This window comes from Meleagris gallopavo, chromosome 10 (genome assembly GCF_905368555.1).
Source record: "Meleagris gallopavo chromosome 10, MGAL_WU_HG_1.1, whole genome shotgun sequence".
In the NCBI taxonomy this organism is placed as follows: domain Eukaryota; kingdom Metazoa; phylum Chordata; class Aves; order Galliformes; family Phasianidae; genus Meleagris; species Meleagris gallopavo.
In genome coordinates, this window is record NC_139413.1 from 25,312,004 (window position 1) to 25,337,968 (window position 25,965).

At 43.7% G+C, this 25,965-nt stretch overlaps 1 protein-coding gene across 2 annotated transcripts; it reads left to right on the forward strand.

The window, feature by feature from the left end:
• Window positions 1-4,822: 4,822 nt before the first annotated feature.
• On the forward strand, window positions 4,823-22,997 carry C8A (complement C8 alpha chain). Of its 2 annotated transcripts, XM_085231314.1 has the most exons (12): window positions 4,823-5,042; window positions 6,883-6,979; window positions 7,608-7,752; window positions 8,316-8,460; window positions 9,988-10,177; window positions 11,337-11,537; window positions 12,789-13,029; window positions 16,916-17,044; window positions 17,810-17,979; window positions 20,189-20,411; window positions 21,733-21,932; window positions 22,717-22,997. In XM_085231314.1, exons 1-11 carry the CDS (start codon window positions 4,924-4,926, stop codon window positions 21,882-21,884), a joined length of 1,812 nt encoding a protein of 603 aa, XP_085087440.1. In that variant the 5' UTR covers window positions 4,823-4,923; the 3' UTR covers window positions 21,885-21,932; window positions 22,717-22,997. The 2 variants fall into 2 exon arrangements, with proteins under 2 accessions (XP_085087440.1, XP_010714379.2); XM_010716077.4 differs by lacking the exon at window positions 22,717-22,997 and having other exon boundaries at window positions 4,824-5,042; window positions 21,733-22,021.
• The last annotated feature ends 2,968 nt before the right edge of the window (window positions 22,998-25,965 follow it).

Consider the following 25,965-nt stretch of genomic DNA (forward strand, 5'->3'; position numbering starts at 1 on the left):
CCCACATGAAAAGCTCTGCTGCTGCATGGTGGTCTCAGGGAAGAAAGAGGGATCCCACGGAGCAGTGTGCTGGCAGGAAAGTCCCCCTGGCCCAGCTTGGTGTCACAGAGTGCTCAGAATGAATGGTGGCTTTGTGCACAGCAAGCTGGGGAGGATTTATAAGCTGTGCAATGGGGGCCCTAAATTAAAGCAGTTCTGGGGAATGAGGAGGTTGTGACTTCAGAGCCAGTGTCTTGCGGAAAAGGACAGGGCTTGCATAGAGAAACCAGGCAGAGACATCTGGAGACAGCAAAACAGGACTCTAAGTCCTGCCAGGACACCAGAAGAAATGCAATGAATCCGTTGGATAGCCTTGTCCCCTCCTGCCACTTCTCTTCTTGCAGCCAAACACTGCCTAATTGGAGCATCTTCCCAGGACAAGAAACTTAGTCATATTTTTCTAAATTAGAATGTTATGGTTTGGATTTCTGTTTTGCAGTAAATCGATTAGCATCTTAGATAACAGTCCATGGGATGGGAGCTCAGCATTCAGCAAATAAATGCATTTCCCCTTCTTTCTTTTCAGCTCCTTTGTGACCAGTAGAACTCACTATACATTATAAATGCATTATACAGGTCTGGGCTAATCCTTTTACTTTTTATTTTTTTACTTCTGGATTTCACAAGGGTATTTATGATTTGTACACGTATACACAAGGGTATATATGATTTGGCCTTATTCTGTGCCCGGGAAGCCCTCCCCACGCATCTCAGCCTTGCTGCCAGGAGCAGCTATCGCAGGGCTCCAGCAGAGGGGGAGAGAGGACCGCTAGTGCCTCCATCACGGCCATCAACGAGAAACCGAAGAAAATGCAGTATTATCAATCTCTGTGCTCACTTTCTTCTCTGGGACGGGATGAAGTGCAGCTCAGGTGAGGCCAACGTATGTGCCTGTGGGGCTAATTCTCAAGTTCTGTGTCAAGCTCACCTATAGCAATCAAGAAAGTGAATTTAACTGTTTTCTCGTGTTCAAGTTTTACCGTTGTCTCCAATCCCACAAACACTTCAGTGCGTGCTTCTTTTTAAGTGCTGTAAGTCACAGATTTGTCCCTGTGTTTAAGTGCAGCTCCAGACCCACTGAGAGCCATGAGCGCTGGCAATGGGGCTGTGGTGGCCATCTGGTCCTTAAAAGGACCATTCCTACACATCTCACAGCCATTGAGTCAGTAACTGGGATGCCTGTTCCACCAGCACACAGTGACACGGAGCACTGTTGGCCTCTCTCAAAGCACTGCCTCACCACCAGTCCAAAGTCAGTGTGAAATGGCAGGGCTTGTAAGGGCAGAGCTCCAATCCCTGAGCACAGTCTCTTGATCTCACCTTACCGAACATCTGCACCTTGCAACAATCTCTGTATTAAAAACAAAACAAAACAAAACAACCTTAACTCCAAAAGAAAAGCTGCTCCACACTCATGCCTAGGGAACCATGAAAGCAAACGGCACGTGGCAGGTGCCAGTCACATCTCCTAAAGCACGACAGCAGGGAACTGAGTACAGCATTGTGGGCACAGTGTGCAGAACAGAATGACAGAATCATAGAATTGAGTTGGAAGGGATCTTTAAAGGCCATCTAGTTCAACTGCCCTGCACTGAACAGGGAAACCCACAGCTCCATCAGTTGCTCAGAGCCCACCCAGCCTGACCTTGGGTGTCTCCAGGGATGGGGCACCCACCACAATATAGAGCAGGACTCTGTCATTAGATGGTCACCAACCCTATTTGAACTTACGGTATTGCGTGAATAATGCCCTACAAAAAATGGAATATTGGCATATAAAAGGTTAATTCTTCTGAGTATCTGACTCCCACTCAGCAGATCTGAGTGGGCACCTTCCAAATGAGAATATTCTACAATTGTATGGATATATGGATATACTAAAACTAAAATGTTGCATATCAGAAGGCTAAATCACTGAACAAGATTCTTGTAATATAACCACCTTAGAGCCAGACTCATGCAAACAGACACACCACCAGAAGTGCTATTCAGATGCTGTTTAGCAGATCAATGCATTTTGCAGGCAGAAATTAACTCCCCTTGCTGCAGTTAATACACTGAAGTGGATCAAAGTCCTGTGCTGCGTTTGGCGAGGAAGTGATGTGCTCCTGCAACCTGGGTGTGAGATGTATGGCAGCATGTCCAGCTACATGCTGAGCTCCTGTGACCCTGATTTTCCGTGAATGAGGATTTTAAATGAGGAGTTGCTTGTCTTCTGAGGAGATGTTGGTAGCAGAGTTCTTCTGCAGCAGCAGGAATGGCCATGAAGTGCCTGATGCTTGCTCACCCTGCCTTTGACTCCTCTTGCAGTGCTGCAGGTCCCAGCCTGCTGCCATCCCCTATTTCCCATCCTCCAGAATAAGATGGAGCAGCTATCAACGGCACCTCCAGCCAGAGATTTCGAGTGTTAATCCAGGCTCAGAAACAGGAATCCAACACTGCATTATGCAATGCGATAACATGCGTTATAGTCAAGCTGAATTCATAATGTTATAAATGGAACTATAATTTATGTATATATATAGTTTTTGGAACACAACACCTTTGAGAACGGCTTTTTAATTCCACCTCTAATGCGGACTGCATTGTTTGCAGCTTAAATCTCTCCAGTGCCTCCCCTCCAACGACCTCACTCACCAGCGAGGAATTGTTGCTGTGCCTGATTGCACAAAGCAGCCTGGCACTTTATCTGGGAGACAGTCCACAAATAACTTTCTTTATATATATATATATGGCCTATTTTCTGATGCCAGTATCAGAAAAGATATAACACTTCAACAGCCCTGCTGAGCGCTGGGGAGGAGTTTGATGGTGCAAGACAGCCCGCTGTATTGAGGGATGGTAGAAATTTGGAAGGAAGACAGATCGGACCAATGCCAGGATGGATAATGATGCACAGGATGGACAATGGAGTCCAACCCCACCTGACCTTTGTAAGCACTGCTAAAACCTTCCCCTGTCCTCCTGTCCCAGTGACACAAAAGGGTGCAATGTAGAACAAGGGGACAACAGTAGGGCACACCTCAGTCAGTCCCCTGCCTTTCTCCCAGCAAAAGCAATTTAGGTTTGATACAAAGACTAAAACTTTAGTTGAGTTCTTCCTGTGTAGGCAAAGAAAGGACAAAGACTTTCCGAACTCATCAGAAGTACATTAGTAGGTAAGGATTACATTAACATACTCTTGAAGGTCACAAAAAGGCAATTTTCATTTCAGTTGACTACACAGTTTACCCATGTGCTACATTTCTTCTTGTTTAGTGAAGACAAGCCCCAGGACTATTCTGAGCTCTAATTATATTAAAATAACATGGTAAGAGGTCTTTTTATTTTGATGATTTACAATGCCAGCTATTGAAATGTGCTTTGCAATTAATTTGGGAAATACACAGAGTGACACTTCTCTCCCAGTCTTCTGTGGGCAGAAGACAATTCACTGTCTGGTTAATAGCTATAATAGCTCAAGACCAGATTCTCCTACAATAATTACACTTTCTCTCAAATTTATTGAAGTTAAAGCTTGCAATCATCTGCTGGAGACACTTCATTTATGCATGAAGTACCTCAGCCTACTTAAGCAAAAGAAAAGCTGGGAGATATGGGTGCTTGTTCAAATACTAAAGCCTCCCTAGAAAACTTTAATTTTTATTAATATCTGATAATGTTACAGATTTCTTGTGCATTTTTTGTGCCTGCCCAGTACTCCTCAGAGGATAATTTTGAAAGCGACGTGCAACCTTGAGGCAACAGGTATGGGGCAACTTGGGCTAGAGCATGACCAAGAGGATTTTCAGTGGCTATTTTTAATTTCTTCTGACACATAAAAGCCAAGTATTCTTATCTTATGACAGTTTTCTTAATAATGAGTAACCCACAGTGTTCCTGCTTCGTGTGATGTTACTGTCTTATACCTGTGCACGTGCACATCCACCAGTTCCATGCTGAGACACCAACCAGCTACAAGCATTAGTTGACAGATGGGATCACACAGCAGTTGGGAGAGGACATATTTCAGACTTAGGAAACATCTCTCTTGTCCCAAATCACTTTAAAAAAAAAAAATTTAGGCTCTTGTGCTGCAGTGCCTGTATAAGAACATGTAAAAGCTGTTCTGCTCCAGGTGGATAGTGATAGGATAAGGGGGAATGATTTTAAACTGAGACAGGGGAATTTTAGGTTAGATATTAGGAGGAAGTTTTTCACTCAGAGGGTGGTGAAGCACTGGAACAGATTGCCCAAGGAGGTTGTGGATGCTCCATCCCTGCAGGCATTCAAGGTCAGGCTGGATGTGGCTCTGGCAGCCTGGTCTGCTGGTTGGTGACCCTGCACATAGCAGGAGGATTTAAACTGAGAAGAATCTTTATGGTCATTCTTAACCCAGGCTATTCTATGATTCTATGATAACTTCTTGTCATCTTTGGACACAAGATGATACATTATGGGGATGGCAGTAGACAAAAGCTCAATAGGCAATGGTGTATCCAAATGGCATATGCTACTGATAACATAATTCTGAATTAACCTTCAATTCCATGCTGGAAAACCTCTCCCTGGGCAGAGTAGATGAACCAAAACTGGAAATGAGTTTCCTCCTTCAAGTGAACTGGAACTGCCCCAGTAGGGCTTCACTGACTATCATGTGGAAACAGTCAGACTGTTTGCTATATTCTCTTATCATAAAATTGGGTATTTCCAAAAGGGGAATGGCCCCTGGATACGTCCCAATTCTCTGCAATTTGGTCAGTGCCATTGTCAATGATTTACCAGCATGTTTCAGAGCTCGATGGGCTCCAGACTTTTTCCAGCAGCACCAGCCCCACAGACTCCTGAAGCCTCAAGAATTTGCTTGCAGCTAATTTAAAGCAAACATTTACATATGGAAAAACAATGTGGTGGAGCCTGTGCCAGGTTTCTCCCTTGATTCTCACTATATGCTCGCTGTCTATAACAGCACGTTGGGCCATGGCTGCAGCATGCGGGGAGCCGGCGGCGGTGCCTGCCCAGAGGTAAGCTTGCTTCCATCCAGCTTTGCACACAGGAATTAGGGGCCAGTCAGTCAGCCCATCAATTCCGTCCCGACTCGCGGCATGTGCACACTGCTCTCTCTGTAAACAGCTACCAGGAAAACAAAATATATATATACATATATATATATATAGGCTGTTCTCCAAGCACGAGCTCAGCATCGTAATTCCTTCTTATATGTACTGTTTGCACGATGGTTTTTCTTTCACAGGTGGCAATTGAGCCTTCTTTAAACTTTCTTACTAAAGACGCCGTATCATTTTTGGTCACTTGGATTGAATTTCCTTTTTTTTTTACAGGAAAATTTACAAGGGAATATTGTTCATAACTTTCTTCACAGTAATTATTTTGCATTTGACCCGATTCCAATCCAAGCCAGATTCCTGTTTCTCTATTTTTTCCCCTCTGAACAATTATTAACCTATAGGAGCGTCACTTAGGCTTTGAAGGAAGAAAGTAAACAAGTTACTTTTCCTAAAGCTACAGTGTTATGATGGCAGAACCATTTTTTTTTTTTTTCCTACAGCTATTAATTTCAGGCTTGTTCTAAAGGCAAATATGATTTAGAAGGATCAAAAAGGGTATCAGTGATAATTGGAACGTGGAGACAAGGAGAAGGCAGAAAGGAAAGAAAATCATGGTAGTGATACACTTAATTATGAAGGCTTATTCTGATAATCCTTCCTGAAAATGAACAAAGACGAGATTTTTGATGTTTGATGAACTTATCAAACAAGGCAGAATAATGAAGAGGTAAATGTAAAATCCGATCGAAGGTGAACCAATTAAGCACTTGGTGAAGTGCTGAAGAACACAGCCCACAAATCCTCCTGACAGAGCCAGAAGGCATCGACAGCAGCACCATCTCCAGCACAGGGTCTTTCTTCAGGCTCCCTGTTCTCCTTAGGGTGCAGCAGGTTTGATCCCTCCCATCACCCATCATCCCTAACCCTAACCATGGTGCCAATTTAGTGGGCTCGCTGATTAATCTCCAAAGTGCTCCCAGCTCCACTAATTATCAGTGTTTCTCTTTGGACTGCAGTCTCATAAGTGAAACAGACTGCTCATTAGTTAATCACTAACATCACGATAATAATGTTTTGACTCAGAATAACCCCTCAAAATGCTTTGAAGGCTGCGGCAAACTCAGAGTCACATCATTACACCAGGGATTTCTTCTCAAGACAAAGAAACACATTATAAAAATAAAGGTTGTAGGATTTGAGGCAGAAACACAGAGATCACAAAGACTGGGCTGGGTGGCAAGACAAATATTTTCTTGCTGTTATAAAGCACTATTCAGTGTATGTGCAGAGACTCTGATCCAAAGACTACTGTGATGCATTACTTCTGCCACTTTCCATTTTTATATCTTCCTTTAATCTCCCCCTCCCCAGCATACAGAAGGCATGCATTTCCTTTTAGAAATCATCAGCCAACAAATCCTCATGGTCAAAACAGCTCTGTGCCTTGCCACCCAGTGCCACTGCTGCAGCCATTCCCACGACCACACACAGCATCTGAGCCTGAGGTCAAACCTGTTTGCCAAAATACTGACCATAGGTTCAGAACTGTGTTAAAGAGAAGCGAAATCAATAGATTTCAGACCAAGGTGGCAAGAATGACTATTCCCAGATTTTGTGATGTGCTCCTCAGGAGAAAGCCTATTGGAAAGGGTTGGTTGCCTTCTCTCAGGAAGGAAGCTGGCACTGATGGCCTTCTCATTTCATACAAAATAAGTTCCTATTGGAAGAACACACAGATCTTATTCATAAAGCTCATCTTCAAAGCCCTCAGAACACTGTCTCTCCCTCTCTTTAGAAGAAGCAGCAGAGATGTTAGTTCTCCAGCTCCTGTCGACTGTCAGCTGAGCCAGTGGTCGGAATGGACTGATTGCTTCCCTTGCCAAGGGAGAAAAGTAAGGCTCCACTGTAATGTATTCATTTATCTTCAGATGTGCATGTGTTGAGGATGTACACACATTAATTATACATATGATACATATTCATCATCCTGAAGCATCTGTAAACTCACCCAAACACGATGGAGGTGCTCCTCTCATAGAGAGGCTCTTGCTTTGGTGTAAACTGGCAATAAATTTAAGGCAGCAGAGCTGCAGAACACCAAATCAAAGCAAAAGGTGGAAGAACCAGGCCAGAATATTTGGCCAAGACTTTCTTCCTTTTCAATTTCAGAATTAATTATGGATCCCCTGGTTCTTAATGCAAATATTCTAATGAGAAGAAATTCAAAGCAACCTTCATTTATCTATTCCTGTTCTAAAATTCTGATATCATTCCAGACGCCCTCATAATTCAAGTCTTCATTTTCAAATACCTGACATAGTTTTGCTTTCTAATGAGTTCATATCCCTATATTTTTGTTCTCGTGCTTTTAATCTGGAAATGATTTGGCTCTTCTCATCCCCCAGGTTTAAAAGCAGCAATCCTCATTAATAACCCATTAGAAACATCTCAGGATCAGTGCTGTAATTAAAATCTGCATCCATCCGAGGGAAACAAATTAGATGTTTCTTTCTTGTGCAGCACCGGCACCGGACGTTGCTGCAGCCAGCAATGTTTGGAGGGCAGCGCTGCGAGGGGCCCCTCTGGGATGAGCAAAGCTGCAGTGCTGGGAAGAGCTGTGCCAGATCTCCAAGCTGTGGGAATGACTTCCAGTGCAAGGAGAGCGGTGAGTGAATTGGACTCCAACTCCAGCCAAAGGTTTTGGGTGGGCAGAGCAGAAATCCATTCGTGTCACGTTTCAACTATTACCAGTATTGCCCATTAACCACATCTCTCAGTGTCACATCCCCACAGTTCTTGAACACCTCCAGGGATAGAGACTCCATCACCCTACTTGGGCAGCCTGTGCCAGTACTTGATCACTCTTTCAGAGAAGTTTTTCATTTAACCCAACGTGGACCTCCCAGGGTGCAACTTAAAGCCATTCCCTCTCATCCAGCTCTCAGCTAAAGCATTGCTTCATCCATAGCTTCATCTGCAGCACCAGCTCTCTCCATGAGTGCTGCATCAAGGCTTTCTCCTCACACCCAAAACAAAAGCTCTTTCAAGCTGCAGTTCCTGCAAACATTTATTCTTGAGCAATAATCATTGCTATAAGATCCTGATGGAAGAGTGTAGTGTTTAGCACACAGCATGGCTTCTTGTGGCACTGAAATATAGTTGCCAAATAGCAAAGTAAATGTAAAAAGGGTTCCTGAAGGTGGAAAAACAATTCTGTGTGCACTCCAGGTCGCTGTATTAAACGGCATCTCGTGTGCAATGGCAATACAGACTGCAGAGATGGGTCTGATGAGAATGACTGTGAAGAAGAAGATACTGAACGCCCCTGTGACAATCTGTTCCCCATCCCAGGGTCTGAAAAAGCAGCACGAGGGTGAGTAATTAATCAATAGCTGCCACTTCAGCAATCACAACAGGACCGTTTATATTGCCCTTCCTTAATAAGAGCAGTGCTCCATGGACTGATACCACACCATGCAAAACCCAAAGGGGAGTACCAGCCCTATGTTACCATGGGTAGCAGTGTTGAAGGCTGGAGGGTTCAGTACAGCTTTTCTTTCCAGTTCTTCTCAGGTTTACTACCAGAGCCTCAGCCACTCTGTACTTTTTTTACTACTCTCTGGGTCCAGTTAACTTACAGCTTTCTCCAGTTCGTAAGAGCGAATACTGAAGGAAAGAGTAGATACTGGAAATGCAGCATTCTGCGGAGACTTGCATCCAGAGAGAATACCTGATTCCAAGATTTAGGACTTTGAAGCACAGAGTCAGAGCAGAAAGCCTGAGCACCAGATGATGATAAGCCGGAGAAAGTACTTCTATGCATGAAAAAAAAAATTATTCTGTTTTTTCTTTTTCTTTTTTCTTTTTTCTTTTTGTTACAGAATATGAAGAAAAAAAAAATCTAGAATGAATTTTAAGTCAAGTCGTCTATTGTGGCACTTTTGCCCTAGATCTTGTGTTTTAAGCATGATGCTACTTAGTACCATCTGGAGAACATGAGCTACAATATGACAGCGTAGCCATTCACTGGGCAATTCTCCAACCTGTTTGACCCGACGGCTCTGGAGTCAATGAGAAAAATGCTCAGAGCATGGGCGTATCCAAAGTTCTTTGTGACCTATGTTAATTTGCACTGAGCACTGCATTCAATACTGCTTTGATTTGTTTCCTCTGCAGAACTCATGCGCACAAAAGCAATAGCACTGTCTTGTTCTTACTGATGATTCCCTGTTGTGAGGAGCAATGCTGCTGTCTAGTTTGAATAATGCTTTCATTTTGAGCCACTGAAATCCCACCTGTTACTTAATATTCCCAGTAATTCAAAGGGCAGCACTGTGATGGCTTGGGAGCAGGAACAGGGAGGTGTAAGGAAATAAGGGATTAACTTAGCAAACCAATAGGAGACTTCAAGTCCAGGGAGGGTACTAACTCGCTGAGAAAAAAATAAATAAATAAATAAAAATGTGACCACTACTAAAGGCAGGAGATGAAATTAAGATAGGCAACAATTACAGTGAAGCCAGGAAATATTTTGAGATGCACCAGGTCGTGAAAGGTTCACTGGGACTGGAGGAATCCCAGTACTTGGGACTTCCACAACTGTACTCACAGGGATGGATTGTATAACTTCACTGACTTCTATCTCTCACATCTGAGTCCAAACCAGCGTCTTAGAAATAAAATGGCTATTTGCCTTCAGTTAGCTTTGGGAAGGAGAGAGCACAGAGAGAGCAGACTCAGCTTTCAGGTGATGCTTGCTGCTTAAGGTCCAAGGTGGATATAAGGATGGATACATGTGGCACTGTAGCATGTATAGAAGAGGACAGAAATGCGACAGAATCTGCTAGAAAAAGAGAACAGGAGTTAAAGATAACTTTCTGAATGGTATTTCTTTTGAAAGATACAACATCTTAACACAAGAGGAGAAAAAGTACACATATGATCCTAAATTTCTGGGAGGCCACTGCGAATCTGTCTACAATGGGGAGTGGAGGGCACTGAGGTATGATGCCACGTGTGAACGCCTGTACTATGGAGATGATGAGAAGTATTTCCTCAAGCCTTACAACTTCCACATATACCAATTCCTAGTAAGTACTCGGATGGTCAAAATTGGCAATATTTCCTTAGCTAAAAAGCCAAACTTGTTGCAAAGATGCACATTATATCAGAGGAGACAATTCACTGCACGTTGTCTTTCAAATTACCTTCCTCCAGCTGTCCCAAGACAATAGACAACTGGTGATATAAGAGCAGTTTTATGGCACATCAAGGCACTGATGTGCTTTATCATCCAGGCATCCCCACTTCTTATTCTACCCTAGACAAAGCCAAGATAATTCTTTTTTCCTCTCTAAATTCTGAGTTTTGCTATTAATGACCTGTAGAGCTTGCAGAAGAAACTTGCCTCTCCAGGGATGAAGCTGACCATAAGTAAAATGAGAACAATGCTAGCAATTCAATCCTTGGAAGCACTTAAGTCCTTGGAACGGCTAAAAGAAACATTAGTCTGAATTCTGAAGGTGATACTATAGCCACCAGCTCAAAAAAGGGCAATATTCCCCTCCTTATCTGCATGTCCCATATACACACTGTCTTCATAGACACTGGAGTCTAGGAAGACACTCATAACCCATGGAGATGTCTTTTTTCAGTGTTTGTAATTTATCTGGCTTTTTATAGAGACAGCAAGTGGCACAGCCTGAGCTCAGCAGGGCTGCTGAGTTCCACACGCCAGCAAAGCAGAGCTGTCATGGAAAAGGTCACTTCTCTAAAACATGGGCAGAACAATGTTTATTTTCTAACTTTGCCCTCATAAGTGGCCAGATTACTGCAGTTGAATCTTTTTTCTAAGTAAATTCCTCCTGAAGCAGGCAGGAGTGAAAGAAAAAAAAAAAAAAATCACTCAAAACAGTCAGAATTTGGTAAAGCTGTAAGGATACGGAAGGAGAGTTTTTATAATTTATAAATGCCTGTTATGGCATTTCTTTTGGTGGTTAAACACAAGCCATTCCCCTGCATGTGGATAGATGAAGCTGTGAAAGTGTGGCTTTATCTGCATTTCCCACACACTTCCAAATGAAATGGCATGTGGCTCCATTCTTTATTCTGCTCTCATTGATGAGGCAGCGTTGACACCATCAGGAGCATCACTGGATTCAACAGAGGTATGACCAACTCCTTGAAGAAATAGGGAAGGATTAAAAAGGGAAATGCCCGAGAAATTAATGTGTGCTCTTTCCACTTTAGGCTCATGCTGATTCTGGATTCTCTTCTGAGTTTTACGACGATTCAAAAGATCTGATTGATGCCCTCAAAAGTAATAAATTCAAAGGAGGGGGCTTTACCATCGGGATTGGGCCTCAAAAAATAGATTTCAAACTGAACCTCGGCTTCACCTTATCACGTGGCAAAGGATCCCTGAAGAATTTCACAGAATATACTGCAAAGGTAAAAAATAAAAATCAGCAGTGCGTACACTCCAGCCATCTCATCTGTGCATCGCATGGTCTGGTTGTAACTTCTGCCTGCTTATTAATTACTTTTTTTTTTTTTGAACACATAGCAACTCTACCTTAATTTGTTCATGTAATTGCAAATATATATCATTAGTAAGCCTGTTTGTTGTTCCTATTACATTTCAGAAAACAGAGAGGAAGAATGGAATTGAATTACCAAGTACCACAACATGTCACCCCACCCCATCCTGTTTCATGGCTACATTAAGCACATATAAAAAAAAAAATACAAGAGATAACAATGAGGGAAGAAGAAATACCAAAATGTTGATCAAAACAGTAGTCCCTGGGGAATGATCTCCATTAAAAAATATATCTTGTTCTAATTATTATAAGCTGCCTTATGATAGGCAAATGCACTATTCTTGAAGAGAGGTTCAAGCAATGTGACGAAAATCAGAGCTTCCAATAATAAGGCTTATTTCTCACAAGCACGTTTCACTTTGGTTTAGCTGTGACAATTTTTCCCCCCCTATCTAATAACATGAATGCTAGTATCTCCCACATACACTATGCCTTGTTTCCTTTCCTGGCTGTTGATAGCAAACTATAAAGAATAATTATTTTGATAGCGTTCTGAGTGTGAAGCCCTTAATCTGCTTGAAATTGGCACCACTAGAGCATTTACTGAGCACTTGTCTAGATTCACTTGCAGCTGAACAATGATCTGTTATGGGAGGAATCATTTAAGGGGCTGTTTCTGTTGCATTGGCATTGTATCTGAGGCAATGATTGGTCTGGAAGAGGAGCCATGGATATGTTGTTAGATCCAATATGTTGTTAGGTTAGTAAATACTCCCCTCCCAGACAGGGTATCCTCCTGTAGCCTCATCAAGGTTGTCAAAGTACAAAAGGGAATAACAAAAATAGAAACAGCAGAAATAGAAGATGAGAAAGAACCTTGTAGAGCTCAGCTCTGACTATATTTGCACATAAAAAAAAAATCCAAACCATCCAAACCATTATGCTGCCCTCCACCTCACATAGCCACACAAGAACGAGACATTGAAAAAAAAAAATTAAAATTACCACTGACTTCATTTTAATTTGGACTGCTTTCAAGCCTGCAACACCTACTGGCAGTCATAGTCAGGTTTTTCTCTGCAAACTGGAGAACAAGGAATGACCTTCTATCCCCCAGCCCCTCTATGAATACTGATCGTCAGCTCCTTTCTACTTGCAGAACGTTGGATTCATTAGAATTGCGACCAAGGTGCAGACAGCCCGTTTCAAGATGAGAAGGAACAACGTAGTTTTGGATGAAGACATGCTCATCTCCCTGCGGGAACTTCCAGATACCTACAACTATGGCATGTATGCCAAATTCATCAACGACTATGGCACCCATTTCATGACATCTGGCACTATGGGAGGCGACCTGGAGTACATCCTCGTTGTTAACAAAGAAGAAATGAGACGGAAAGGTTAGAACGACACAAGCACTTCTCTGCTCACAGCTTTCTGCTCTAAACCAGGCATTTAACAACCTGGAGATCACGGAATAGGTCCAGTCCACCATCTGGTGGCTCCTGGGTGGGTGGAGGTGCTCATTAAGCAGCCAGGTTGGAAAAGAGAGCCTATTTCTCATCACAAGATAGACATATACCCACCAAAAATCCCCAAAATGCAGCAGGGCTGGGGTATGAGTACCCACGTGTTCTTCACAAGATACTACTTGATGCATAGCAGAGGAGAAGCTTTATTGTCACAAAATGTTCTTCCTGATCTCATTTTAGAAGAATCCAGGTGAAGTTTTTTTGTAGTTCAATAAGCAATCTGAATATCTTTTTCTCTCTTTTTCCAGTGTAACTTGCTAGTCTTCTCTAAACTTCTCCTATTGCCTAGGTTCTTAGTTCTGGCCACCTTATGGATGCTTAAGGACTGCAAACTCATCCAAAGTAAAGAATGAGAGCCCACTGACACTTTTGCATCCTAAAAACGAGGGCTTCAATTCTGTGCAAATGGAAATAACCCATTGCACTTGGCAATACCTCAGCCATCTTACTCTGGCTAGTCTCATATCCAAAGAATACCAGAGCTCTGTCAGCTCCAGTTCTCAACAAATTAGAGCTTAAGAGGCTGGAGAGCTGTGCCTCTAAATCTCATTGAATGAAATATCCACTGCAGATACCTAGACTGTAGAAATAGCCATTACCAGAGAGCCAAAGCCTAGCACTCTACCTAATCAAAAACATAGATGCAGAACAACAGTAACATGGTACCATGGAGTACACTAAACAGATGGCCAACTTTTGCAAAGGTGACAATCGTGCAACAGATCCAGCTTTGCCTAAACATCACCACTCTCCTCTGCTGAGGGTACCTATGCCCCTATGGGAATTCAGGTCAAAATAAACTTGGATTTGGACAGCAGGTGCAAATTGCTGAAGTTACATCAGTTTGCATGGTTCTGCTCTCCAGTCTGAAATGGTTTGGTACCACCAGCACTAGAATAACTACATACTGCATAGCTAGCACTAACCATGCCATCTTCCTGCAAGAAATTACCCGTTTAGAGATTTTTCTCTGAATTCCTCAACTGGCAATGTTTGGAAACATGATGCCTCTTCAAATTATTTATTCACTTTGTAGAATGAGGGACGTAGAAGCGAACACAGTCTTGGCAAGCAAGTTGTCAGGAAACAGACTGCCAAATTCAGAGGAAGAATTAATCAAGCACATGTGGATGGAGGGCTATTATTTTACTTTCTCGTGCTTATTATGTATCTGAGGAGTATATTTATTGCTACAAGATGCCCTCTTTTAGGGAAGAAGGATGCTGAAGTTCAGCAAAAGACGAAAATGTGCCCCAGTAGAGATGTAATTTTCATTCTAATGGGGCACATTTGTGTAATTTCCATCTAACTCTGATTCTGCTAGAAAGGCCACATTTATCAAATCAACAGCACTCTGCATCATATGATGTAGACCCAGAAGGACCACCTGCAGTGACTGATAAGCCACTGTGCAAAGCCATGAGGAAAAAAACGGCCTCTCTATTGGTGATCACTGCTATGCTTGCTTGAAGGCTGTATTTGCAAGAGGATTTATTCAACTCCCTTGAGGGATGGTCAGGATCAGGGTATAAGCTCTCAAATCTTGAAAACCAGGGCTTCCAAAAATGAGTTTGAAGCTGAGTTCCTGCAGGGCTGAGCAGCACAACTCCTGCTTTAGATCCACCCATACATCCTGACAGTCCAACTAGCCCAGGAAGATACACATTAAATGCTTTAGAAGAGAAAACGATCCTTTTGTTTTTGTGGACAGGTGACTGAGCCAGTCATGCCCAGGAAATAAAATCCCTTGGCTGAGCTCTGCTTAAATGAGAAATATCTGGTGGTCACTGAGCCAACTAGACATAGGCATGAGCTAGATTTCAAGCACCTGAGAAACCTGAATTTTGATAATGAAGTCACCTTCTGAATTAAGACACACACAAACAGACCACAACCAACTTGTGCAGAGCTCAGGACTGCAGTTTTGCAGCCAGACCCATCACTAGCTTTCAGGCTGCAATGGATTCCTTCTATGAACATGGCCACAAGTGAACTAAACAAATGCTTTTGTCAGAGTAAGGTCCCTTGTTACTCTGCCATCAATATTTTTCATTGCTTTTTTAAAAATAGATTGTTATGACTCTATTATTTAGCTGAAAATAGCGTAATGTGTTCCCACATTACAAGAACATTTATGGGAGAAACATTACGCGCAGAGTAAATTAGAAAGTCTTCATACATTCTGATTAATTCAAAACAAAGCAGTAAATCTTGAGCACATTCAACTATTGCAAATTACATAACATAAAAAACTATCAGGGCTCCTCCCTCAAGTGCCAATATTTTCTATGACCATCTTTTTGCAATGATAACTACTTTGCATTTATCAAGACCCGATCTTGCTGCAACCAATAGCAAATTGTATTGACAGACCCTCGCTGTACATAATTACTCAACAGGAACCATAGCAAATCAATTAACCAGGGCATTCCTCAAGTTTAATTTTACAGCCCTCCAACACTAAGATGAGCAATCACGCACGGTGCTTTGGGTGAGTGAACTTTACCCACTGCACTTACAACTGTCGAACACTTTACTACAAGTAACTGTGTATTATCCATTTGATCTTCCTCAAGGGCTCCATTTTGCATGGAGATGTAATTCCCCATGAAGCCTTTAGAGTGTTTCACAGGAATGTCACTTCAGGCACAGGACTTGAAGTCCCTTTCCTAGGGCACTGAGCACGTACATGAAGACACCGAGCAACTCCACACTCTGCACAACCCTCCACCTCCCCATTAAGACATATGGGGTAGAAGAAGAACACAATAGTTTTTACTCATGTTTTAAAGGCAAGCAAGAGAGTGTGCTGCTCCCTAGTACAAGGCAAGCTCAGTGCTCTAGGTCAGGCTTAACTGGAGACTTACTCAATCATTAAACCATTAAGTCACAATGCACAAATCCTGCCAAGAAGAGCAGGATGTCTGACAAAAGGAGCATCGTGAAAGTTACTTATTTCTTACAATCCTCACATTAATTGAAATAAAAAGATTTCTTAACTAATCCAAAAGACAGCCTTACATTTGCAGCAGACTGAAGCATACACATAAAACTATACCATATGAAATATGCACATTGCTTACCTTAGTGAAACCACCTCATTAGTCTGCTTCTCCCCTCTGCAGTCACTTCATGGGTCTCCAGTTACATATTTGGATGATGTATGTGGCAGCACTATAGCAGCAGCATGCAGCAAGGCTTTTGCAGCTTTCAGCAGACAGAGCTTTAGCAAGTGACTGCTGAAGGTGCTGCTTATACATTGGTCAGATCCTTAGTTTGGGAAAATTAGTAACAACCTGTTGATTTCAGCTGCTGTTCCCAGCTTTACTCTATTTATAAGTTAGTCGGGGGAACAAAAAGAACCAACACCAAAAAAAAAACCAACCAAACAACCGAACAATAAACCCACAAACAAAAACTACAAAATCTTTTCCATTTAAATAAATAAGCCAAAGAAAGAAATACATGCTTGTAAGGCTTGTGTTTAGATATTCTGTTTATTTAATAAGAAGGAAACTACTTACCGGTAAGGAAGTCTCCTTATTCACCTAATATGGCCCAATACAACCCAATAAATGCTTGGCTTTGCCACTGTGAGGCTGAAGGCTGTTCTCTGCCTGAAATAATCCTGAGTAACAGGCAATGTAATTAGCTGACTATTTTCCTCATTGACATGAAATACACAAGTGGGAAAATGAAAACCCTCCACTCAGTACTAACCACTGCATTTACTGTTTGCATTGTTGCTTCGCAGACATCAGCTTTGAAGAGGTAACCACCTGTTTTGGCCTCTCACTGGGCATGTCAGCCAGAAAGCTTATGCTGCACTGGGAAACATCTGTGTCACTCTCTGTCTGCGCAAAGAAACAGCTTCTGAATGCTGGTATGGTGATGGGATAGTGGTCTGCTAAGATACAGTCCATGGCTCCGTTCCTTTGTCACTGGGCCTGTGGGTTAAGGTAGGGTTACAAGGTATAGAGGGTGTTCTGGTGCCAGCCCAAGACACAGCTCAGACCCAAGGTGGGTCAAAAGCATACTTGGGTCCCCCTCTCCAGGAGTGGGTGCCTCTTGAAAGAAATTGAAGTAGTAGCATCTGGACAGAAATGTAAGTAGAGTGAGTGGATGACTGGAGAGCTCCAGTCCCTTCAGCCACCCCAGGGTGGGCAGGGATGAACCAGGGAGATGTAAAAATCAGATCCAAGCCCCCATGCTCCCTTGGAAGTGGCTCCAGTCCCTCTGTAGATGTCCCATTTGTCACCAAACATGCAGGAGACTTTGTTGTGACCCATGGGGTCAATGCCAGACCAAGAGAGAGCAACAATGGTGTCTATTGAATAAGTCAAAACTGATCATAATAAGCAGAAAACCCCACTGATAGACAAGGAGATCTGCATCCATGCTAAGCAGACATAAAGGCTGGAGATGTGCAGCCTCCTTAGGTCTTAACAGCTTAGGGCATTTGTCAATGCTTAACTTGTCACCAACCACTTTATGACAATGGAGAGGGTTCGCTCTGCCAGTGCAGAAAGAAATGGAGCATCCTTTAATTTTGGGAGTCCAGCACTGGTACTACTCACTGAGAGTCCCTATGATGATTGAACTCTGCAGTTTCTGGTGTAGATGTGGTAACTAAATATATGTATGTTAGCTGATTTCTCAGATGCTGGGAGCAACAGTCCAGTCATGGAAGATATCATTGTCCGGATTAAGGGTGGAGATACCTCTTACAGTGCACAGCCCTTAAGCAGTTGGGATAGCAACACGTATCGGCTCTGGGGAAGGTCATTAAAATATAATCCAGCTATTATTGATTTTGAGGTAAGGCTTTCTACAGTTGAAGAAATTCTGCCACTATAACGAATGAAAGTGTAGCCGAGCAGATCATTTCGTATTTTTATTGTGATCCCATCACAGAACAAGATTAAATGTAATGGGCCACTGATCTAGTAACCTCTTATTCATTTCACAATGGGGAGTACATCTCCTGCTGGCAGCATCAGCAGGGAGGCAGACAAGGAGCTTAATGCTGGATTAGTGCCGAGTTAAGTTTGTGATGTGTCCCCAAACAGCTTCCCAGTGAGTGGCTCCCCATGGTTGCATCCACCCCTATTATTCTCACTAATGCTCCTGGCCTCCTGTAGAGGCAGGATATTCATGGGAAACAGTTCACATTCTGCCTGCTTCAGAGCCACAGTGGTTCTAGCGAACCTCTGCACACCAGGGTGGGTATTTAATCACAGAATCACAGAATGGCCTGGGTTGAAAAGGACCACAATGATCATCAGTTTCAACCCCCTACTATGTGCAGGGTTGCCAACCAGCAGACCAGGCTGCCAGAGCCACATCCAGCCTGGCCTTGAATGCCTCCAGGAATGGGGCATCCACAACCTTCTTGGGCAACCTGCTCCAGTGTGTCATCACCCTCTGGGTGAAAAATGTATTGCTATGGGTGCTTCCAGGAGTTAGAGCAGGAAAAACCACTTTCTCAGTGGGGTCCTATCTCTTCCCATGCTCTGCAGGGAGGGTTCGTGGCCATAAAAATCAGCAAAGTTCTCATCCTCCCATTTTATTGGATGCTCTGTAAAATGGAAAGTTCACCCGAGGCATCCTACAGGGCTTCCTAGTGTGAAGGAAGGACCAGGGTCACAGCATGGACGCACTGCCATAGCCATCCTTGCTGTCATTAGAAAGAAGTACAGCAAGAGGGCCAAACAGTGAAAGAGAAGTAGGTAGGCGGAACTGGGAATTATTTGCATTATTGTCAGGAAAGTGGGAATCTGCAAAGCCTTCTGGGCAGCACCCTGGTAACAGAAAGGCCAGCTAAAGAGCAAGTGCTTTCTGTCATAGCTGAATGCATGCTTCAGGTTATTCACCTTTCTTCACCAATTCCCATCAACTCTGGGCAAAACTTACTGCAGTTTTCCAGTAAAACACATGCTGACCTCTCTGCTGGCTGCTTTGAGAGCTCAGCCATCGTTGTGCAACCAGCAGTGTTTCATGCTGCCAATAAGTGCCTATGTCCACTATAGCAGTGCTTATCTGTAGCTCGCGCTCATTTGTTAAACGAATTTGTACAAATTTGACTAAGAGCTCTTCCCAAAGCCTTTCTGATCCTCCTCGCCCCGTGTGTCTTGTGCAATGAGATGATGCCCAAGGACTATCCTGGACTGGTGCCCACCAGTTCTCAGCCAGATGCATGCTAGGCATATAGATATGCGTCCTTGCATCGGCCTTGAGCTTGTTGCTTTAAAGGTCCCTTTTGTTACTGGTGAAACTGGAAGGGCTGAGATTTCTAATTGACCAATTTTCTAAACATAGCTGAATATGTAACACACCCCAAACAGCCACTCAGGGTATTTCAAAAGGCAGAGCCCTGCCTCCCATGTATGAGCCTGCTGCCCTTTGGCTAATCCATCAATCCTATGGAGTAGATTCAAAGCAGAAGGTGGGTTACAATTACAGCTGTCTACATCTGGATATTTTGATTAATCATATACAAGAACTGCATTTTGCTACTGGAAATACAAAAGCTTGCTATGCTTTTAAAGCTGTAGATGCCTTAGCATTATTTCACAGTATCAAAGAGCAAGATGTAGGCAGATAAAATTCTCACTGTTTAGTTTTGATGATACCCGCTGTCTGAAGCTCTCACCTAAATGTTTTGGTTCAAAAAAGCGAAAGGCGTGCAAGAACCTGACACTGTGGCAGCAGTAAGAAATCAATCAAACAACGGGCTTACTGGGCTGTTCTGATTTATCATTTGGATCCACACTGAAAAACCAAAGCATGTCAAAAGAAGCCATTCCCACACAGACCTCTAAGATGGAAGGGTTTTGGACCAGTGGTTTCTCACTAGGCACTATCAGTGGTGGTAACGTTTGCATCACATCCATGCAGCTGTCGAGGAAGACAAATGAGCTTTTTCTCAGCCTTGCCTTTACCCAGCAATCTCCCTGCTCTCTGCAGCACCTGAGTTTGTGCACAGCTGAAATCCCCAACCTCCATTCTTTATCTCCACCCTGTGCAGCTGCAACCTATCCATGAAATCCTCCGCAGAAGTGATGCTGGCAACATGGAAACCAAACGGCAGCACCTGAAGCAGGCTTTGGATGAATACCTGCTGGAATTCAATGCCTGTCGCTGTGGGCCGTGCCAGAACAATGGCGAACCTGTCCTGGTGGGAGATGAGTGCTCATGCCAGTGTCGGTCTGGATACAGTGGCCCTGCCTGTGAGCAGACTGAGCACCAAGGTGAGGTCCCAGTGTGCTCCCATAGAGGGGACAGAGCTGTCCGTGCACGTAGTAAACCAACACAGGATCACAGAATATCCTGAGTTGGGGGGAATATCCCACAAAGATCACTGAGCCCAATTCCTGGCTCCATATGGAATCACCTGAACCCTATGGTTGAGAGGGGTGTCCCAGCACTTCCTGAACTCTGGCAGCTTGGGGCAGTGCCTTTCCCTCACCCCCACCCAACCATACCTTGACGCAGCTCCATGCCATTCCCTTGGGTCCTCTCACTGCCCCAGGTTGCAGAGCTCATGCTGTCCCTTTATTTCCAGTGAGGAGCTGTAGGGCTACCACGAGTCCTCTCCTCTGCTGACACACGCTGGTAAACAGGGCAGTTCTACCCAACAGAGCTCCAGGTCTTCAACAACCTGCTGGTAATTAGAACCTCTCCACTGGAAAATCAGATCTGTGATAAGGAGTACAAGCAAAGTGCAGTAGATGATTTATAAAACCGAACTAAAAAGCAGTGGCTCAATGACTCAAAAGTGGCACATATTTTTTTTTTTTAAGAAAACCAGCAACCTCAGGTTGGGTTGTCTCCAAATCCAAGAAACCCATTGTGCTCACATAAATTGCTCTGAGCATCACAGCATCATTAAGGCTGGAAAAGCCCTCTCAGATCCCCAAGCCCAACCCCAACGCACCCCCAATGTACCCATTGACCATGTCCCTCAGTGCCATGTCTACATGGTTCTTGAACACCTTCAGAGATAGTGGCTCCTTGTTTTTAGCAATGAAGAGGGGACAGAACAGGACTTCCAGCTCAGGAAATGAAGCAGATTTTTAGTTTCAAGACTCATTTAGGAGCAATTTTTTTTTTTAATTTTACTTTTTTCCCTCCTAAAGGAGAATGTTTCAGAAGATGGGAAGCCCAGCTTTTCATCCAGCTCTAAGAGCACACAGATCCATTTTTACTGTTCAGATTAATAAAGTGCCCAAGCCAGAGATGAAGGCCAGCTGAGTAAATAAAACACGACAGTAAATGACAGCCATCAAGCACTCCCATCATTCAGAAGCACTGCTATAATCTATAGTATCGAACACACCTGACATCTCAGTTTGTACTGTGAAGAAAAAGCCTCAAACTGACCCTTCTGCACAGGGACAGGTGGGCTTTTTGGGACAGCTCCACAACAGTGAGTCTAGGGGATATTTGTCCCTCTGCCTTGCTTGGAGGTGGGGGAATTAGCACAGAGAGCTGCTGGCAGCCCTTTGGGAAGTCAAACTGCTGCTCTTCAGGTGAGACAAACATTATAATTTACATCCTATGCTTTTCCAGCCACAGAGACAGATGGGCACTGGAGCTGCTGGTCATCCTGGACCCCATGCCAGTCGGGCTCACGGCACCGCAGCCGGCAATGCACCAACCCAGCCCCGCAGCACGGAGGGGCACCCTGCGTGGGGAGAGATGAGCAGAGCTCCTCCTGCTGAACCCAGCATGGCTCCATAGGCATGAGCTCAAGGCTCTAAGCACTGCAGGTATGAAATACAACACGTTAGAACTGTTTACTTGCAAAAATGCCTGTGTTTGCCCTTGGAAAACAAATTAAAAGCTCGCGATCCTTGCATTTTTATGCATTTGGTATTGACATGTGTACCATGAAACTTTTATAAGTTGGCACCGTCAGATTCTTACATACTGGACAGGGCTGTGTCTTCAGCAAAGCCATATGCTGAGCTGCATGGAGGAAGCTTAAGCCCAAAGACGTTCAAAGAGCCATTGTGAAATTTCAGCTCAAAGTGATTCTTACATCAATAAATAAAGTAACAGAGAGGCCGGAAGGAAACCATTCTTTAGAGGATGCTCACATAGGGGCAGACTGCTCCTCTTGCACCAGTGATGGGATGATTGGCACATGGGCACTCTGGGTATCCAGAGACAGGGAAGTTGCTACCGAGCTGCTTGATTTAAAGATCTTTTCTGAACGTAAGGCATAAATCTCAGCACAAGAATACATGTGGTATTGAACTGCATCCAGAGCCCACAGCTCAGCCCTCTTAATGAACTGCCACAAAACCCAGGGAGGACAGAAGGCAAGTGGCACTTCATTTCACTGTGCTTTGCATTGCAGGGAAAGAAGGGAGGGGGGAAAAAAGCCCTGAGAAGGAATCAAGCATTATGAACAGCAACAAAACCTCAAAGCACAAAGGAGCACTTCCACATACATTTGAATGGGAAGTAGGAGTAGAAAGGAATCGTGGTTTAGTGAAAGAAATTGCTCAGCTCTAGCTCTGATGCTTGGAAATGCTTGTTTTTCAACAGTGTGTCGGTGGTGATTTAGAGGCTGACATGTAGCTGATGTAAATCAGTGTAGCTCCTTCACTGCAGCTGATTTATGCTACCTGAAGATCTGGCTCCATATTTTCTTTTGTGTGCACATTTGCCAAAAGATGATTTTTTTTTTTAATCGCTTCTATTTTGCTTGAAAGTGAAACTGCAGCCTTTTTTATTTCCTTTTTTTTTTCTTTGTATAAGAAAATAACAAACCATGTTGTCTCAAACACCAAGATTTGATTTTTCAGTGAAAAATTACTATGACACATTTCTAAGATGTGGATAAATGTGTGACAAAACGGTGGCCTTTTTGCCAAGTCTGCTTTCCCAGGTAAAGCCTGCACTCATCCAGAGATAGATTTGCTCCCCAGGGTTTGGATCTGATGTCTTCTATGCTGAGAAAATGCAGCAGCATGAAGCATCGACTGATACTGGTGTGATTAAGGCAGCACGGAGGAGTGTGAGCAAAGCAGCATTTTCCCACTCTGGTTCTATCAACAGTCGTTGGCATGGGGCTGGAACATTATGCAGGACATGGTCAGTGGGCAGAGGGGTGATGGGCTGATGGTTGCATTTGACTTGGACTTAAAGACTTGGATAAAGAAATTCTTTACTGTGAGGGTGGGGAGATGCTGGCACAGGTTGCCCAGTGAAGTTGTAGATACCCCCTCCCTGGAAGCACCCAAGGCCAGGCTGGATGGGGCTGTGAGCAACCTGGTCTAGAGGGAGGTGTCCCTGCCTATAGCAGGGGGTTGGAACTACATGATCTTAAAGGTCCCTTCCAACCCAAACCATTCTATGATTGTGTGATATTAGAGGTCTCTTCCAACCTTAATGATACAGCGACTCAGTGATTATGTAGAAACATACGACAGGGCTCTTACATCCAAAACCATTTTGGTTCATGGGTGATTCTCACCTGTGCACAGCTTGCCTGGGACAAAACCCAAGAGCAAATGAGAGTCAAGGTACTGCAGTGAGCCTCTGCGGCCAGGGGGGAGAAATTAATGAAGGGAAAGATTTGCTGCCTAAGAGGCTGGAGAGTGGAGGCCTTGGGGAAGATGACCTGCAGCCTCACCTTTGGAGGCATTTCTATAAGGCTGGAAAGTCACCACAACCAGAGAAATCCAAGTAATGAAAGAACTGAATGTGAACCAACACCAAGAAGGGTTGGGCAGCAGCCCCTTTCCTCTGCTCACCCAGGACTCAGGCATCTTCCTCCCCAGAGCTCGGAGAAGGGAACTGCAGTCCAGGGAGAAACTGCCCATAAGGTCTGTTTAAATTAAAAAAAAAAAAAAAAAAAAAAAAGAGAGAGAGAGAGAGAAAAGAAATAAAAAAGATTACGAGCAATTACACATTTACAGTGCCACTCAAAGAAGCTAATATTTCTCCTGCTGAAGTGGCCAGCATGAGAGCTGTGCTAGATGAGATAAGCAGCAAAAATGTACATTTCTTACTTAAACTAAAAGCTCAGAGGGTACAATAAAACACTATGGTTCCACCCTGGCTTCGATGAATGGATTTTCCCCTCTTGCACACTGACATACATTTGATATAGTTATTTATCCTATATATTTCTTGCGGCATATTTCCCAGGAGACCTTGTTTATCTCTCTCGTAAGTACATGATGGATGTCTGGTGCTTTGGATAAATGGTATCACAATCAGATATTTTTATGGATATAGGCAAACTGGGTTATTAACAAAGGAAGGGCAGAGAAGAACCAGTACGCAACAGAAAACAGCAAATGATTGATGACAGTACACCTGAGGTTGCAAGGTGCAGGCTCTAGATAACCAGCTAACAGGAGAGGAGATAAGGGCAGTGCCTGAGACAGAGCTGTTTCCCACCTCGGGGTCAATGTCATGCTGGCTGCCCCAATGGATGGGTCCCTCCCATCCCTCTATTTCACAGCAGCTGAGGACTGCCCACTGGGAGCAGCTCTGAGATTGTCGCCTTCCCCTCCATACAGTGTTAAGGCACTGCCTCAGGAAGAAGCAAAACATCAAATCTACCCCAAAAATGCAAAAGACAACAGAAATGACAAAAGCCAGTAGACTAAAAACAAAAGAAATGCCAGATACTGGGGAGTATGGGGGGAGGCTGGCATTTGTTGTGCTGCTGTATTGTGTCCAGCACAGTGAGAGTCTAAGTGCTAATAATGATAGTACATAATGGTAATAATTACTGTCTTCCTCTCTAGTGTTGTTGATTTACACAACCAGAGGGTGTTAAAATAGGATATAAAAGGAAGAGAAATCTGCAGGCATAATTTGACCTGAAAGCTGGTGGTTTGCTTTGGTGCTTATTGGGCTGTACTATGAGTACTGCAGAAGAACTCAAGTTGGCAATCTGGGGACTGTTATCACCTCTATGTGGACTTGCTGGGTCACTTTCTATGCAGTCTCTCTATCTGTGTCCATTACTTTCTCTGTAAAGTAGGTTTATATGCCCTCAGAGGTCTGGGTGGGGACAATGTCAAGAGTGCTGCAAGTCACCCAGCTCTCCTACCATGTCAATGCAAGGGCTCACGGATCAGCTGCTGGACCATGAGCCAACCTGATGACAGCCTGGACCATATCCCAGCTTCACAAGGGAACAAATTCCAGCTGGAAATCAGTCTGACCCATTTCTGATGTTAGGTGCAGTAAGAATCAGGCTGGTTTTGTGCTGGGAAAGTTGGACACAGCATCACAGGGTCACAAAACCATGTAGGTTGGAAAAGACCTTCATGATCATCAAATCCAACCATCTGTCTTACACTGAGACCCTTCACAAAACCATGATCCTTAGTGCCATGTCCACATGTCTTCAATACCTCCTGGAAGACCCCACCACTGCCCCCGGGCAGCCTGTTCCTATGATTGAACGCTTCCTCTCTGTAAGAAAATTCTTCCTAGTGTCACGACATGACAATTAGAACTTACCAAAAATACTATTTCAGGAACTTCCCAAGCCATGTTGACTGGATCCATCACACATCGCAGCAGCAACGTGTTCAGGAAGGAGGTGGAAAAGATACATTTTCCCTATTTACTGAGTTTATTTTTCGCATGCAAATAGCAATAGCTGTGGCAACCAGTCAGTATGGCACTTGTGCTGAGACACAGGTGACAAAAGCAATGATACGGAACTACCACAGGTTTAAGGAATCCTACAGTCTTAGAATAGTTTGGGTTGGAACAGACCTTTAAATCATCTAGTTCCAACGTAAAGAAACCCATATTAATACAGCA